The sequence below is a fragment of the Carcharodon carcharias genome, chromosome 4 (assembly GCF_017639515.1).
Source record: "Carcharodon carcharias isolate sCarCar2 chromosome 4, sCarCar2.pri, whole genome shotgun sequence".
Classification (NCBI taxonomy): domain Eukaryota; kingdom Metazoa; phylum Chordata; class Chondrichthyes; order Lamniformes; family Lamnidae; genus Carcharodon; species Carcharodon carcharias.
In genome coordinates this window covers 19,955,060-19,973,346 of record NC_054470.1, presented here as the reverse complement: position 1 = coordinate 19,973,346, position 18,287 = coordinate 19,955,060, and the positions used below count along the sequence as shown (strand labels likewise).

At 41.5% G+C, this 18,287-nt stretch overlaps 1 protein-coding gene across 2 annotated transcripts in view; it reads left to right on the top strand.

Annotated features, from left to right (window-relative positions):
• The first annotated feature begins 3,022 nt into the window (after nucleotides 1-3,022).
• Nucleotides 3,023-18,287, top strand: part of LOC121277285 (retinal dehydrogenase 1-like) — an 80,654-nt gene continuing 65,389 nt past the window's right edge. Inside the window, exons 1-3 of one of the 2 annotated variants that reach the window (XM_041186557.1) lie at nucleotides 3,023-3,335; nucleotides 4,158-4,262; nucleotides 12,885-13,025. In XM_041186557.1, coding sequence (XP_041042491.1) covers nucleotides 3,252-3,335; nucleotides 4,158-4,262; nucleotides 12,885-13,025 — 330 coding nt within the window. In that variant the 5' untranslated portion in view covers nucleotides 3,023-3,251. The remainder of the gene's footprint in view (nucleotides 3,336-4,157; nucleotides 4,263-12,884; nucleotides 13,026-18,287) is intronic. The other variant, XR_005942849.1, reaches the window with a different exon arrangement.

Sequence of the window (18,287 nt, the reverse complement as noted above, 5' to 3'; positions counted from 1 at the left end):
CCCACTAGATTGGAAGTTGGCAAATGTTACACCTCTTTTCAATAAAAGAGGGAGAGAGAAAACTGTGAACTACAAGCCAGTTAGCTTAACATCAGATGTTGGAAAAATGCTGAAATTTATTCTTAAGGAAGTCTTAACAATGCACTTAGAACAGTATAGTTTGATTAGAGGTGGCCATATCAGATGCAAGGCCAGGCCTGTGCCTTCCCTGCTCCCCTGTAAAATTTCATACAGGTAGGGAGTGGGTGGGTAGCCGGTGGGAAGGCCACTTGCTGGATTTTACGAGCCCGCTGCCTTCAAAAACCTGCCAGTGGGGAGAGCATAAAATCCAGTCCTGAGAAATTAATGGCACAAATAAAAATGCTAGGATTAGAACTCAGTCTGACGCAAAACCATGACATCAAACCCTTTAAGCTAAAATAAAAAGTAGGCACAATGGGATAATATGAAAGTGCAAAGAATTCAAATACAAGAGAATTTGATGATCGCCAGCCACTGGGCCATTTGATGTGTCCCATAGTCATAATTTGCAAAGAGAATGAAGGGTTTACAAATAACATAGATTAATACATTGACATGAATGCAGACAATGACATTTTGGCCTTGAAATTTGATAACTCCTGAAAATGGGTGCGGGATCATGATGTGCAATAAATCCACACCTGTTGATCCGATGCAGGTAGCAAACATTATGCTCCCTATTATTTTAAATAATAATAATACTGCAATCAGCACTAAGCGCATTGTTGATTGCCTGATCACATGAGCAGGATGCAAAATTGTGAAAGGCTAGCATCAGTTAAAGCTAACCTGCACAACTTAAAGCCTGCCTGCACCTCTTAAAGAGGAGGTACATTGTGGCCAGAGCAGGTGCCGGAATTCATTTTGCAACTGATTCTGACTTTGGTAAGAGACAAGAATGGCATAATACGGCAGAGAATGGAGTGAAGAATGCCTGACACATTGGTGCAGAAGGAGGAGAGATATAATCTATCCACTGGGGGAGAGGAGACCATCTAGACAAATTTTGCAAAGGTAGTGGGATCAGATAGTCATAGTTAATGCCCTGAGGACCTGCATGCAGTGCTGCAAGATGTTCAATGGCCTCACAGGCCATTGAACAAGGTCAGCTGACATATCTTCAGGCGCTCTATGCCACCAGCTGTGTCACTGGCCAGGATTTTTCAGGGCTCGTCAGCAATGGGCAGGGGTGGTCACAGAGCTACCCGCTGCCCGTGATCAGCTCCGCACCGCGATATCAGGCGGGCAGGCCAATTAACGCCCGCCCAACGTGGAATGCAAGCAGTAGTGCTGAGCACTACCTGTGTGGATGGGGGAGGAGGGAGTGCTTCAATCTCCCTGCGGGATGGAGCTGCCTTAGGGAGATTGAAGCGATTGTTAAATAAATAAATAAATACAGTAAAAATTTAATGTGGTGTGGAATGGGATTAAATGGGGCTAGGCAAATATGGCCTGTTTCAATGCAATTTGATTTTATGACCCTTGGTACAATGGGAATATGTAACTTATCCCATTACTGGCAATGATTTCATGACATCATTACAAAGTTACAAAGTTAAGTTTGTTGTGAAGGTCATACTGAAATGTGGACTGAACTCAACATTTCAATGTTACTTAATTTTTCTGTTTAACCCACATATAAAATAAGCATAAGCAATTAAATTTAATAAAAATTCTTAATTATGTGAAATTGCTGAATTATGAGACATACATTGTATGTTCAAATTAGCTCCAGATAGATTTAAAGAAGTCCAGGAGGTCCAATAAACCTGGATATTTTTGATACCACCAGTGGTATACTTCATGCAGTGTCAAAGCAATGTACGAGAATTTCCTTCAGGAGCCTCCCACCACTTCTTCCTGGGTCAAGTGTGAATCCAAATCCAGATTTATACTACAGAGTTAGTTTTGCTGTGAAGGGTAAAATTACATTTAAGTTGTTATGTAAATGCATCCTTGAATACATTCTGTGCATCATGACTGTATGGCAGCTGTGGTTCAAAGGTTACACTCTTGTCTCTGGGTTAGAAGGTTGTCAGTTCATTTGGAGTCTTGAGCACAAAACCTAGGCTGGCACTCAGAGGTTCTGTCTTTCGGATGAAAAGTTAAACCAAGACTTTGTCTGTCCTCTGAGGTAGGTGCAAATAATCCCATGGCACCATCTCGAAGAAGAGCAGGAAAGCTCTCCCTGGTGTCCTGGTCAATAGTTGTCCTTGAACAAACATGACTAAACTGATTATCTGGTCACTATCACATTACTAATTATGGGAGGTATCTGTGTACAAATATATTTTTTGCATTACAACAGTTACTACGCTTCAAAATTTTCATTGGCTCTAATGTGTTTATGGACAGCCTGGGGTCATGCAAGTCACAGTGTAAATACAATTGTGACAATTAAGTGTTATGGCAAAGTAACAAGACCAGTAGGAGCAGCGGCAAATTGGAAGGATTCAACAACAAGGAAAGAATGTTCAGTCGTTACATTGATTGACACAGCCAAAAACCTCATGAATGATTATCAAGTAAAAGTACTTGCAATGATCTATGGTTGGCCAAATGTGAGAAGAACCAAAAATCTGACAATTGTGCAAATCTCATGAGTTGCTCAATTTTAGGGATTTGGTAAGAAATTAAAGAACTGATACTGTAAGTTCCCAATAAGGTGAGAAAAGGAATAGCATTCTGCGCCATCCCAGCTCTATGAACCACATAATCTATATGTATCGATCTGCTGATTTAAAGAATGGAAACTGTTTAAGTGAATCGGGGAAAATAAAGGTATGAGCTTTTCATCTACCAATTCTTAGCTCATATCTTTCAAGATTGCTTAGTTAATAGGTTTCCATGATTTTGACTTTCTTATATACAGTATTTTTAAAATATATAAAAATCAGGTTATAACTTCAACTTGTTAGGAATTATTATAATGATCACAGATGGTTCTCAACCTGCCGTGACTTGGGTTATTCTATATGCTGAGGCTGAGGGGTGGGGATTTGCCCTTTGGACGTGCCATGTACTGTACCATGTTTTCAGCCAATCGGTTCTCTGAATGTTAGTAGTGTTTAATAACTCTGTTTCAACACCTTGTGGCTGACAACAAGAAAGGAGAGTACTGCAAAACTTGTTTTTTTTTGTTTAAGTTATTATTTTGGAAGGAAAGGAAGCTTTGCTGTGCCTGAACTTGAACTGCGCCTATTCCAGGAACACAAGCAAACAAACACAACATGAGTGCCGAGCACGAAAGTCCTGCGCCAGGTCCCCGCAATGTGCCCGTGCCAGTTACTGAGCTGGAAATCAAACACACCAAGGTGAGTGCGTTCATTTCAATCTGAGCAGTTCTGGCACTTACAACTTTCCCGATTCCAGCCCTGTGCGTTTGGTCGGACCCCCCTACCCACCCTTCCCCTTTCTGATCTGTTATTTCGTCCTGTAACATAAATTGTTTTAAATCTGAAACTTAAAACTATGCTTGGACGTGGAATGCGAACATGCCATGACCAGAAACTAAAACCAGGCTTAGAAGGTTTTGTTAGCGTCACGCTAATATATGATCGAGAAAGAAGAAGAAAAAAAAAAACTAGCAGTTATTGCCGAGGTGAATATCAGTGCAATGTTATTATTAAAGCAACCAAACGGGAATCGCTTTCGCGTGCTCCCATTCAGCGTTAGCCAAACCTGCTAGAGATCTGGGAGGCTGCAGCCAGCAATCTGCCGGAGCCGGCGCAAAACCCTGATCTCACCGGTACAATAACCTGGAAGATGAAAGTGTTTCTTGATAACCAAGACAAAACATGTTTCCAAATAATTACGATTTTTAAAACAAAACAAAAAAAAATTCCCTGTTTAGGAGCGTCTGAGGAGAAAATGAATATTAGGAATCTTGACCCATGTGCTGTATAAAGTACGCATTAACTAGAAATGCAGACCAATCTGTAAATGTTCAGAGGATTCACAGATTGATTGGTATTTCTGCTGCCCGCTCCCCCAAACTAGGGTTGCATCCAGCTGGGGAGAGAAAGAACAGGTCAGCAAGCTGTGCAATGGGGATTTGGGATAGCTGTTTTCCGGCGGTATTATTTTGAACCGTTGCCCCATCTCTAGGTGTTTTTTGTTTGCTTGTTTTATTGTAGATCTTTATAAATAACGAGTGGCACAACTCCAGTAGCGGCAAGAAGTTCGCAACCTGTAACCCTGCCACGGGAGAGAAGATCTGCGACGTGGAAGAAGGCGACAAAGTGGGTTTTACTTAATCATTTCAACACTTTTTGGATAATTCCTAGGAATGCGCTTCGGGTTTTTTTTTAAACTATTAAGTTTTTGTCAATTGCCTCTCAGCTTTCACACCTATTAGGACAACAACTGAAATGAGATTATATTTGAATCCATGCTTAGATTTAAACACTGCTGCTTTGTCTGCTCTAAGTGCCTCTTATAGTATTCAGAGCTCATTGATATTTGGCATATTTGACTTTTACTTCAAGGATGAATGATGAAACCATATGCTAAACACTTTTAATTAATTGTAGATAAGTATCTACAGCTAGTTTCAAAGAGAGATTGCATTCTTGATGGTTGGGCTTGAGTGATAAGGCACACATTAACCCAGAAGTTAAAATCATGTCAAACCAAGACAGTCTTTATTTAGCACCTTTAATCCTTTTACAATATGTGTTATTATCTGAATAAACAGCAACTTAGAAGTGAAATTATGAAGAACTAAAAGTATTGACTTTAAATTCAACATTAGAGAAGCATACTGTTTGGGGATTAATATATGAGCATAACAAAATCCCTATTCTACAGTTCTAAAAAGAATCATGAGGTAACCACAAAGTTATTGAGCAACAGCACAATTCTTAAGTTACTGTGAACTCCAGTGCTCAGATGGTCGAAGTACCACAGCCATCACTATAAGGTCACAATGGCTGGGTGAAGAGATGTGACTATGTTAGAACACCTTGGATAGTAAATGGTTTGTTTTTTAAAGCTAAAGAAGTTGCATTATAACATTTGTACACTCAACACTGCTTATCAAGTATATGGGTTTTCTATCAGTTAAAATCTATAAATATGATATTGAAAACGTTACCATTAAGGAAATATTTTAATAACCTCAAAAGTCCTTGAATGACTTATGTAAAAGTGACCTTGTTGTAACATGGTATATATTTTCCTTTATTTATCATCATGCAAATATGCAACAATGATGTTATGGTTCTTTTCTGTCAAAGTCATACTTCACTAAAACAGACTAAAACAGGTCTTCTTTTACCAATCTTCTTTTATCTTATGATTACTGATGATGGAAGGGTGCCTTGATCTTTCAGAAAATAGCATTTTGGGACACGGTGAGTGATTTGAAGCATGAAATGTGTAAATTTTACAGTCCTATTTGAAAAGAAAAAACTGAGAGGGATAAACCTGGCAATGCAAGCCAGTCTGCCTAATGCCAGCCGTAGCAAAACTTTTAGAGACAATAATCTTGGACAAATTAATTGATTGTTTCTATAGCTCTTCGGGCGAAAGGGATCAAAGGATATGAGGAGAAAGCGGGAGCAGGCTACTGAGTTGGATGATCAGCCATCATCATAATGAATGGCAAAGCAGGCTCAAAGGACCGAATGGCCTACTTCTGCTCCTAGTTTCTATGCTTCTATGAAATTTGGAAAAGTATCAACAAATAAATGAAAGCCAGCAGATTTATTAAAGGAAAAGTGTTTGACAAACTTAATTGAGTTCTTTGATGTCATAATGAAGAGAGCTGATGTTGTGTATATGGACTTTCAAAAGACATTTGACAAAGCACCACATAATAGACTTGTTAACAAAATTAAAACCCATGGAATTAAATGTATGGTGGCATCACTGTACAAATTGGCTAAGAAAACCAAGACTAATGATGAATGGTTGTTTTTCAGACTTATAGGGAGTGTACAGTGTTGTACCCTCAGTTTTAAGACCACTATGTGTTCCTGGTAAATATGAATGACCTGGAGTTGGGTACACAGGGCATAACCTCAAAGTTTGCAGAGGATGTGAAACTCAGAAATGTAGTAAAGAACAAGGAGTAGAGTAACAACTTTCACAGAAGCATAGACATACTGGTAAATGGGCAGACACATTGCAGATGAAATTTAACACATGGTACAAATGGTACAATTTTAAAGGGGTTACAGGAACAGAGATCTGGGAGTGTATGCCCATAAATCTTTAAAGGTGGCAGGATATGTCAAGAAGGCTGTTTAAAAAAGCATATGGATCCTTGGCTTTATTAATAGAATACAAAAACAAGGAATTTATACTAAACCCATATAAAACACAAGGTACACCTCAGCTGGAGTATTGTGTTCAATTCTGAACAACACACATTGGAGAGGATTTCAAGGCCTTGGAGAGGGTGCAGAAGAGAATTAGTAGAATGATACTGATGGGGGACTTCAATTAAGTGGAGAGAATGGAAAAGCTGTGTTGTTCTGCTTAGAACAGAGAGGTTAAGAGGAGATTTGATAGAAGTGTTCAGATTAAAGCATACATTGAAAGCCATTATTCTGTATTTATAAGTCACATTTTCACAAGTTCTTCTATTCTATTCTTTACAAACATTGCCATACCAGAGAGTTTAGGGTAAATACCTAAATGTGCATTATATTACAAAGTCACCTATAGTTTTTGATTGAAGGCTGCAACTACAATCGGAGATTAGTATCTGAGAATTGGCATACATTATACTGCAGACTGTGCGTTACTGAAGGCCACACTAGGCTAGCTTCAATGGAATGCTGCACTTGTGTGGTTCCTAGGTAGTTAAATTTAATAATATGAAAGAGTGGATGGGGGCTTTCTGCTCCTATTATAAAATTGAAAGGTGCTTTATGAACTGCCCTGGAGATCCAGTAAAATGCTTCTAATTTTAAAATGCAGCTTTGAATCAGACGACAGTTATATTGCACTTAGTGTGAACACAAAGAGTTCTCTCATCTCCTGAAGTTAGTGAACTCCGGGGTTTGATCAAGATATGATTCTTGCAACATACTTTCATGTTTCCAGCACAGCACACCCAAATTACTTTCACAAAATGTGATAGTATAACTGTATGATAATTTCTTTGCTGATTTACAGAAAAGGTATAATGTTAGCAGGACAATTTCACACTTTGTGTACAAGTTTCTTGTACGCTCCAAAATGAAGACTTTTTCTTTATTATGATTATTTAACCTTAATTAACGTTAAATACAATACCTCAATTGTTATAACGCAAAGAGTTACTTTGGCATAGTACACAAAATCATATCTGAGCATACTGCATAGTGATCCAAATACCAACAGCCTTGGAAACTGCAGATAATTTACAATAAAGTAAGTCCATTTGTGTGTATGCTTGTGCATAAGGACATGTGAAAGCATGGGCACATACGTGTGTCTATATATGTGCACGTCTAAGGCCCAGAATTTCTTGCTGTGGGGCATCTCTTGTCATATCCTGTTAGTTAGATTTGTTCTTGCATCATTGGGCTCAAGCATTCTTGCTCACAGAGTGGCTGGAAGTGTGAACGCAAGGGCAACAGGGTATCTTGGACCTTGGTAAACAATGGGACAATAAGTATATCCCCTTAAACATTTAGATTTAAGACTGAGAAATAAACAGAGGAGGGAATGAGAAAAAGGGTGAATTAGAGTGAATGAATCAGGTACAGAAAGAGAAATAAAGAGAGGGACAGAAATATTGAGTTAAGGGAGAGAGTGAGAAAGACAAATGAAAATTAATACTTAAGAAAAAATTACATTTTTAAAATGTCCAACAATAATTTACTACTGAAGGAATGAAGCTCTATACTTTTAATTGTCCAATTTCTAGACAAGAAAGGTTGACTGGCAATTAGGAATGACCATCACACCATTGAAAGGGTGTTTATGTTATTAATTACTCATGTTATCTTTCTGTGGTGAGTTTAATGGGCAATTAATGTCACAACTTCATGAAAATCACAGGTAAGTTAAGGGAAAGGTATCGGGAAGGCAGTGGCATTGTCGCTGAACTAGTAATCCAGAGATCCAGGGTAATGCTCTGGGGACTCGGGTTTGAATCCATGGCAGATGGTGAAATTTGAATTCAAAATAAATCTGGAATTAAAAGTACAATAATGACGATGAAGCCACTGTCGATTGTTGTAAAAACCCATCTGGCTCACTAATGTCCTTCAGGGAAGGAAATCTGCCATCCTTACTTGGTCTGGCCGACATGTGACTCCAGTGTGGTTGACTCTTAAATGCCCCCTGAAATGGCTTAGCAAGCCACTCAGTTATATCAAACCTCTACAAAGTCTATAAGGAATGAAACTGGATGGACCACCCGGCATCGACTTAGCAATGGCAAGCTCAGCCCTGTTGACCCTACAAAGTCTTTCTTACTAACATCTGGGGGCTAGTGCCAAAATTGGGAGAGCTGTCTCACAGACTAGTCAAGCAACAGCCTGACAGAGTTATATTCATGCAATCATACCTTACAGATAAGGTCCCAGACACAACCATCGCCATCCCTGGGTATGTCCAATCTTACCGGCAGGACAGACCCACCAGAGGTGGCTGCACAGTGGTATACAGTCAGGAGGGAGTTGCCCTGAGAGTCCTCAACATCAACTGTGGACCCATGAAGTCTTATGGCATCAGGTCAAACATGGGCAAGGAAACCTCCTGCTGATTACCATGTGCCACCTCCCCCCCGCTTCAGCTGATGAATCAGTGCTCCTCCATGTTGAACACCCCTTGGAGGAAGCATTGAGGGTGGTAAGGGTGCAGAATGTTCTCTGGGTGGGGGACTTCAATGTCCATCACCAAGAGTGGCTTGATAACCCGCTATAGACTGAGTTGTCCAGGTCCTAAAAGGACATAGCTGCTGGACTAGACCTGCAGCAGGTGGTGAGGGAAACAACAAGAGGGAAAAACATACATGACTTCATTCTCACCAAACTGCCTGCCACAGATGCATCTGTCCATGACAAGCGTTGGTAGGAATGATCACCACACAGTCCCTGTAGAGATGAAGTCTGGTCTTCACATTGAGAATACCCTCCATTGTGTTGTCTGGCACTACCACCGTGCTAAGTGAGATAGGTTTTGAGCAGATCTGGCAACTCAAGACTGGGCATCCATGAGGTGCTGTGGGCCACCAGCAGCAACAGAATTGTACTCAACCACAATCTGTAGTCTCATGCCCTGGCAGATCCTACACTCTACCATTACCACCAAGCCAGCATAAGCCCTGGTTGAATGAAAAGTGCAGGAGGGCATGCCAGGAGCAGCACCAGGTATTCCTAAAAAATGAGGTGTCAACCTGGTGAAGCAACAACACAGGACTACTTGCATGCCAAACAGCATAAGCAGCAAGTGATAGAGCTAAGCGATTCCACAACCAATGGATCAGATCTAAGCTCTGCAGTCTTGCCACATCATGAATGATAGTGAACAGTTAAGCAACTCACTGGAAGAGGAGGCTCCACAAATACCCCCATCCCCAATGATGAAGGGGTCCAGCACATCAATGCAAAAGATAAGGCCGAAGCATTTGCAACAATCTTCGGCGAGAAGCGTTGGGTGGATTATCCATCTGGGAGTCTTCCGAAGGTCCCCAGAATCACAGATGCCAGATTTCAGCCAATTTGATTCACACCACGTGAAACCAAGAAATGGCTGAATGCACTGGATACTACAAAGGCTATGGGCCCTGACAATATTCCGGCAATAACATTGAAGACTTGTGTTCCCAAACTTGCCGTGTCCCTAACCAAGCTATACCAGTGCAGCTACAACACTGTCCTCTTCCCGGCAATGTGGAAAATTATCCAGGTATATCCTGTACACAACAAGCAGGACAAATCCAACCCGACCAATTAGTGCCCCATTGGTCTACTCTCGATCGTCAGTAAAACGATAGAAGAGGTCATCAACAGTGCAATCAAGTGGCACTTGCTTAGCAATAACCTGCTCACTGACACCCAGTTTGGGTTCCGCCAGGGCCACTCAGCTCCTGACCTCATTACAGCCTTGGTTCAAACATGGACAAAAGAGCTGAACTTCAGAGGTGAGGTGAGTGTGACTGCCCTTGACATCAAGGCAGTATTTGACCGAGTGTGTCATCAAGGAGCCTTGCAAAACTAGAGTCAGTAAGGTGGAAAACTCTCCATTGGTCGGAGTCATACCTAGCACAAAGGAAGATGGTTGTGGTTGTTGGAAGTCAATCATCTCAGTTCCAGGGCGTCACTGCAGGAATTCTTCAGGGTAGTGTCCTAGGCCCAACCACCTTCAGCTGCTTCTTCAATAACCTTCTTTCCATGAGAAGGTCAGGAGTTGGAATGTTTGCTGATGATTGCACAATATTCAGCACCATTCGCGAATCCCAGATACTGTAGCAGTCCATGTCCAAATGCAGCAAGTCTGGGACAATGTCCAGGCTTGGGCTGACAAGTGGCAAGTAACATTTGTGCCATGCAACTGCCAGGCAATGACCAAGTCCAACAAGAGAGAATCAGAACAACGAATGAAAGAAAACCAGCGTGTGATTATCCAAGTGACTTTTACATATCCCCTTCAGGTATTGTTTATTGACAGGACCCTGGGAATAGGTTGTTTATAAAACAAAATTGTACATGGCATTCAGAGATTCCAACGAATGAACAAATATAAAGTTAAAATAAGGAAAATTTATTTAAACAAAACTCACCATTGTTACTTAAAGGGTTAAAATTAGCACAACATGAAATAATCATATTTTTTGGATCTTGCTTTTGTTAGTTTACTGCACTTTTGTTCTAAATTCTAAAGATTAAATTGTGGGGAGTAATTTCCAAACATGTAATGATAAGTGTAAGTTAGGGCCATAAGTTAAATTATCCTATTTAAAAGGTAGAATTCTGTTTACACTGAATAAAAAGTATAGATTTACTTAAGATTAGATTACTGCCACCCTTAGTTTCTCTGATATTTGACCAGGCAGGAATTACGAGATGAACTGTAATTGAATTACCTCAATCCATTTTTTGACAGCTCACTTAAAGCTCTGATTCACTGCCATTCATTTTCCATGTACAGATGAGAGAATGGTTAATGCTATTATGCCCACAGGTGCTTTTCTCTATAACTAATTGCTAGGGCAACAAGCTATGTTGCTGCAGACATTGTATTTTGCTATTTTTAGTGGAACAAAAGAAAGAACCATTTTTCCTTTCTTTCTATGTTCCTCTTTGTATTACCTGTGCATTGCATAATAAAGAACATAATGAAGCATAGAATATTAAAAACAGGAAATGTTAGAAATGCACATATGGTCAGTCAGCATCTGAAAGAAAATTGTTTCAGCTCTTATGCCTTAGATCATTCTCAAAAGTTCCTGACTCCTGTTAGCTTTGAAATTGTCCATTCATGCCTTAAATCTAGCTAGGTTTTTAATAACATAACCAGGAAGCAGTCAGCAACCCCTAGCTCTCTGGTAATTGTCTTTAGTTCCTTTTTTAAAATTCATGTGGTATGGGCAGTGCTGGCACGATTGATAGTTATTGTCCATGCTAGTTACCCTGAGAAGTGTGGGTCTTTCTTCTTGGCCCACTTTGGCAATTTGGTACAACTGAATGTTTGGCTAGGCCACTTCAAAGGGCGGTTAAGAGTTAACCACATTTGGTGTGGAACTGGAGTCACATATAAACCAGACCAAGTAAGAGTGTCTCTAAAGGACATTAGTTGGATTTATATGACAATCAGAAAGCTAAATAGAGTTGTGATACAAATCAGCCAGGATCTAATTGAATAGTAAAATGAGTGTGAGGCGCTGAATAACCAACTCCTGATCCTGTTCTACCTAATGTAACAGCTAAATTTATTTTGTTTTTTTCATTCCTAAAACAGAGCCAAATCACTTCCAAAAAAGAGCGCACTAATGCCTTGTATTTATGAATGCAAAAATTCAGGCACACCCATTTTGGATTTTCTGTGGGCACAGGGTACAATCCCTAAATGGTGAGGCCCAAAGCGCCCCAATACTGGACCTTGGTATCATTTCCATGGAACCAGCGAGCTATGGGTAGTAACAGTAACTGTGATCACAGCAGCTCTCTGGTATATAAGCAAGGAAGGACGAGGGTGCAACTAGGTCAAAACATGAGCGATTAGGTCAGAAGGGGTGCAATAGGTAAGAAGGATGCTCCTGTTCCTGAATCCATATTCAGGGAAGTTTTAAAAATTTAGTCTGTTAGTTGCTGCATAATGGGTGATTCCTTTAAGAACCATCTATTAGGCTGCATAAAGCTGGTTTTCCTGAGTGCAGCTAACACTAGCACCAACTGGTAATCTCATAGCAAACTAATCTTGCATGGGAGGCTTCAAGTTGTCCTTTGAACTTCACCAATATGGCAGGCAGCATACTGTGGTCTCCATGTGCATCTCCTGCCCACCATATTGGAGGTTTCGGAGACCATTTAGTGTCTGAAAAACAGGATTTGTATGGTTGGATTTTTAGGTCTATTTCTTTTTAAGTATATTAGCTTTAATTCTTTTCATCAATCACATCACTATTCATTAAATGTTCTGTCTGTTGTTTTGTAAATATGTCTGTGCCCTAAAATATAATATATTCGGCCATTGAAAAGCTGAATATGAATGGCTAAGTAGATATATTTGTAACCATTCCTTCAAGCTTTAATGTGTAACATGTAGAATATCTTAATGTTATAACCTGTACAATGTCTTAATTTTAACTTCTATACTGTAACCTATTACAATGTTGCCTAATTATAACAGTGTTATCTGCACTGTTAAACCATCATTAATTCTCAGTGTGACTGCTTTGCATGTGAATTGTTCCCTTTAAGGTGGAAGTTGACAAAGCAGTAAAAGCAGCCAGGGAAGCTTTTCAAATTGGATCGCCATGGCGCAGGATGGACGCTTCTGAAAGAGGGAAGCTTTTGAATAAACTTGCTGATTTGGTGGAGCGGGATCGTGTTATATTAAGCGTGAGTTATATCTTACATTTCTGTGATCATACATGTGAAGCTTCCAATGTTACTTTAATGGTATGCTATTGTACTACAAGTGCTTCTTACAAATTCACAATTAACAAATAACTAGAGCATGACTTCGAACACAGCATTCCCCAATTGTGTATGGTCGAAACTATTTTAAGGGTATTCATACAGGTACAAATTCTCTAAAACAACAGCTTTATCTTAAAAATATAAAATTCCTTTTCACTGCAGTAACTTGTGCACATTAGAAATGCTAGCCCGAGTTAAAATAAAAAAAAACACAAATTCATTTTTCAAAAGGATTCATTATGGTAATATTCTGAGCCAAAGAATATGCCAGCAAGCTTTGCCAGCACAAGTGCCGGGGGCATCTAATAAAAACCTCTGCTCCTAACCTGGCTGAGGTATCCAGGGTCAGAAAGTCCCTCATTTCCACAATGCTGCACCATTTCGACTGCCCCGCAGAAGAGGGGTGTGTGGGATTATATAATACAGCACTGGGCAGCCACTAGTTCTTTACCCAGTGGACAATTTTCTTTCAAAGCTAATCAATTTAATTTCCAAGGCATTCTATTTCCTCATGGTTCTGATTTTTTTTTTTTGCTCGGCCCAAAACCAGGACCCCTCAGAAAAAAAATTGTCATGTCAAGGACTGGTATGCCTCGTACTGAGTCCAGTATACTGCCTAAAATAAAAGCAACATACTGTGGATGCTGGAAATCTGAAATAAAGCCAGGAGTGCTGGAAAAACTCAGCAGATCTGGCAGAACCTGAGGAGAGAGAAGCAGAGTTAACATCCTCAAAACATTAACTCTGTTTCTCTCTCCTTAGATGCTGCCAGATCTGCTGAGTTTTTCCAGCACTTACTGTTTTGTTCCAGAACACTGGCTGCTCAGCATAACTCAAGCTGTTGCTGCAAAATTCCAGGCACCAGGTTTTTGCTGCCAGCCAGCTGACTGTACAGGACCTTATCTTCCTTAGTGCCAATATCACGTTGTGCAACCTCTGATTTTGGAGAGGGTGGGGGTGTGGTGTTCTCAAGGAGTTAAAATCAAGCTTAACGAGTCTATATTTCATGGTTTCTGTTGGAGGAGGAAATTAATAACTTTGAAAATCTCCATTAGCAACAAAAAAAACTGCACCATTCCAGTGAAAATCACAATTTTTCAAGACTTTGTACATAAGTATACTTCTCAGTTTTGGTATCATTTTAATACATATTTGTTATAGCCTTTCTGTGGCACTGATATAGGATTGCCAACTCTCGGACATTTTCTTGGTGGTTTCATCATCTGACCTCCCTCCTCCAATGGCCTCACTACCACTATTGTCTCACTGTGGCCTCAATAATTCCCTGTATAAATTCAACATTACTTTCTGTTACATTCAGTCCCCTGTGTGAAAAACCAAGAATTAGATTTGCATTTTTAATAGCTTTTACACTTTTACACAGTCTGCACCTCCACCTTTAAAAATCTGTGTATCTGCGCTGCTGGAACTCTTTTCTCTGTTCATTCTGTTCAGGGTACACTTCACTTGGCTATTCTTTTCCCCAAATGCATTATGACGCATTTCTCTGCACTGAACTGAATCTGCTACCTATCGGCTCACTCCTTTAACCCATCTGTAACCTCCTACAATCCCTTGCACTAATCTTTGAGGTTTGCTTTTTCTCCAAATTTGTTATCGTTTGTCTGCTTATGTCCAACCATTTGTATAAATACAAACCAAAAGAGGATTCAACAGCTTCCTGGGGAACACAGACTGCCCTCATTCTGCCAATCTGAACTTACTCTTCAACCTGCTCTTTTCTTTCTATCTGCTAGCTAACTCTTAAGAGCCGTTTTGCTCAGTTCAGAGTACGAACAGGAAAGGCCATCAAAAAGGCAAAGCCGCCTTGACAGCTGTGGAGGAGGAGGAGGTGCTGGAGATAAGCTGGGTCTCAGCATGCAGTGGCCAGTGGCAATGGAGAGATGGAGGTTTCCCAGCTACATGGTGCTGGAATTAAATATAATGCAGTCACATGGCAGATGGCATCCATTCATGTAGACTTGATTTAAGCAGCCACTGAAATATGATGATCTACTCAATAGTGGCTTAGAACCCTATCACCTTATCAGTTCTAATCCTAAAATCATATAATGATTACAGCACAGAAGGAGAGTATTTGGCCTGTCATGTCCATGCTGGCTCTTTGCAAGAGCAGTTTAGCTAGTCCCTCTCCCTGTAGCCCTGTTAATTGTTTCCCTTCAGGTGCTTATGCGATTGCCTTTGGAAAGCCATGATTAAATCTACCTCCACCACATTCTCAGGCAGTGCTTTCCAGATCCTAGTCACTCACTGTATAAAAAAAAGACTTCCTTCCTGTCGCCATTGGTTCTTTTGCCAATCACCTTGAATTGGTTCTTGACCCTTCTACCAACAGTTTATCTCTATCGACTCTGTCTACATCCCTGGTGATTTTGAGTACATCTATCAAACCTCTGAACTTTCTTTGTTCTAAAGAGAATAACCCAGCATGTCCAATCAATCCGCATAACTGAAGTCCCCCATCTCTGGAACCATTCTTGTAAATCTTTTCTGCACCGTCTCTAAAGCCATGGTTTTTCATAGCCCGTTGGTCCTAAAAGTTTCCCTCAGGAGCCAGTGCTGGAGGAGAATGAGGGTTCATCAGAGATCACTCATTGAGTAAGCAGCATCACACAACTCCAACAGCTTAGACACGTACACTTTAATGGGGCCACTAAGACAGTAGGTGGGTGCTCATGTTAGGTGGAATCATATGAGATCCACGGAAGCAGATTTGAAGGTGGGACTTTGGGGGAACTAGGACGTTGGATTGATGGGCTGTTACCACCTCCAGTCGATCTTACCGGAGGTGAGTGAGCAGCAGGAGCGGCTACCTGACCAGCAGCGGTGGGTAGGTAATGATGAGCAATTATGAGGATAATCAGGGGATAGGAGGGCTGTGCCAGGATCTTCATGGTGATGGGGAGCTTCCCGCTGAGTGCCAGGCCCAGCAGGTAGGTGGAAGTGGCCTCCCGGTGACAGGGTGTGTTGCCATCAGAGCCAAAGGCTCCATGCCCCAAGTATGGGTCTGCTGGAAGGAAAGGCTGCACTTACAGCCTAAACGAGTCATTCAGAGTGGTTTCTCCTCCACTCCGAGGGGCCTATCTTCTTTGGCCCTCATAATTTTTAACATACTTGCACACATGCAAGGGCAATTCCATGTTGAAGCACCATTTTTTTTATTCATTCACGGGATGTGGGCTTTGCTGGCTGGGTCAGCATTTATTGCCCATCCCTAGTTGCCCTTGAGAAGGTGGTGAGCTGCCTTCTTGAACCGCTGCAGTCTTTGTGGTATAGGTACACTCACAGTGCTGTTCGGGAGAGAGTTCCAGGATTTTGATCAGTGATAGTAAAGGAATGGCAATATATTTCCAAGTCAGGATGGTGAGTGACTTGGAGGGGAACTTCCAGGTGGTTGTGTTCCCATCTATCTGCTGCCCTTGTCCATCTAGATGGCAGTGGTCATGGGTTTGGAAGGTGCTGTCTGAGGAGCTTTGGTGAATTCTTGCCGTACATCTTGTAGATGGTACACACTGCTGCTACTGTGCGTCAGTGTTGGAGGGAATGAATATTTGTGGATGTGGTGCCAATCAAGCTGGGTGCTTTGTCCTGGACAGTATCAAGCTTCTCGAGTGTTGTGGGACCTGCATTCATCCAGGCAAGTGGAGAGTTTTCCATCAGACTACCTACTTGTGCATTGTAGATGGTGGACAGGCTTTGGGGAATCAGGAGGTGAGTTACTCGTCGCACAATTCCCAGCCCCTGACCTGCGGTTGTAGCCACAGTATTTATATGGCTAGTTCAGTTCAGTTTCTGGTCAATGGTAACCGCCAGGATGTTGATAGTGGGGGATTCAGTGATGGTAATGCCATTGAATGTCAATGGGGTAATAGTTAGATTCTCACTTGTTGGAGATGGTCATTGCCTGGCACTTGTGTGGTGCGAATGTTACTTGCCACTTGTCAGCCCAAGCCTGGATATTGTCCAGGCCTTGCTGCATTTGGACATGGGCTGCTTTAGTATCTGAGGAGTCGCAAATATGCTGAACATTTTGCAATCATCAGCAAACATGCCCACTTCTGACATTATGATGGAAGGAAGGTCATTGATGAAGCAGCTGAAGATGGCTGGACCTAGGACACCACCCTGAGGGACTCCTGCGTGGTGTCCTGGAGCTGAGATGACTGACCTCCAACAACCACAACAATCTTCCTTTGTGCTAGGTATGACTCCAGCCAGTGGAGAGCTTTCCCCTGATTCCCATTGACTCCAGTTTTGCTAGGGCTCCTTGATGCCACACTCAGTCAAATGCAGCTCTGATGTCGAGGGCGGTCACTTTCACTTCACCTTGGAAGTTCAGCTCTTTTGTCCGTGTTTGAACCAAGGCTTTAATGACATCAGGAGCTGAATGGCCCTGGCGGAACCCAAACTGGGCGCCAGTGAACAGGTTATTGCTAAGCAATTGCCGCTTGATGACCCCTTCCATTATTTTACTGATTATCGAGAGTAGGCTGATGGGGTGCTGACTGGCTGGGGTGTATTTGTCCTACTTTTGGTAGGACAAACCTGGGCAATTTTCCACATAGCTGAGTAGACGCCAGTGTTGTAGCTGTACTGGAACAGCTTGGCTAGGAGCATGGCAAGTTCTGGAGCACAAGTCTTCAGTATTATTGCCGGAATATTGTCAAGGCCCATAGCCTTTGCAGCATCCAGTGCCTTCAGCTGCTTCTTGATATCACGTGGAGCAAATCAAATTAGCTGCAGACTGGCACACCTGTGATGCTGGGGACCTCTGGAGGAGGCCGAGATGGGTCATCTACTTGGCACCTTTGGCTGAAGATTACAGCAGATGCTTCAGCCTTATCTTTTGCATGATGTGCTGGGCTCCTCCATCATTGAGAATGGGGAAATTTGTGAAGCCTTGTCCTCCAGTGAACTGTCTAATTGTCCACCACCATTCATAACTGGATGTGGCAGGACTGCAGAGCTTAGAACTGATTCATTGGTTGTGGGATCGCTTAGTTTTGTCTATCACTTGCTGCTTATACTGTTTGGTATGCAAGTAGTCCTGTGTTTTAGCTTCACCAATTTGACACCTCATTTTTAGGTATGCCTGGTGCTGCTTCTGGCATGCCCTCCTGCACTCTTCATTGAGCCAGGGTTGATCCCTTGGCTTGACGG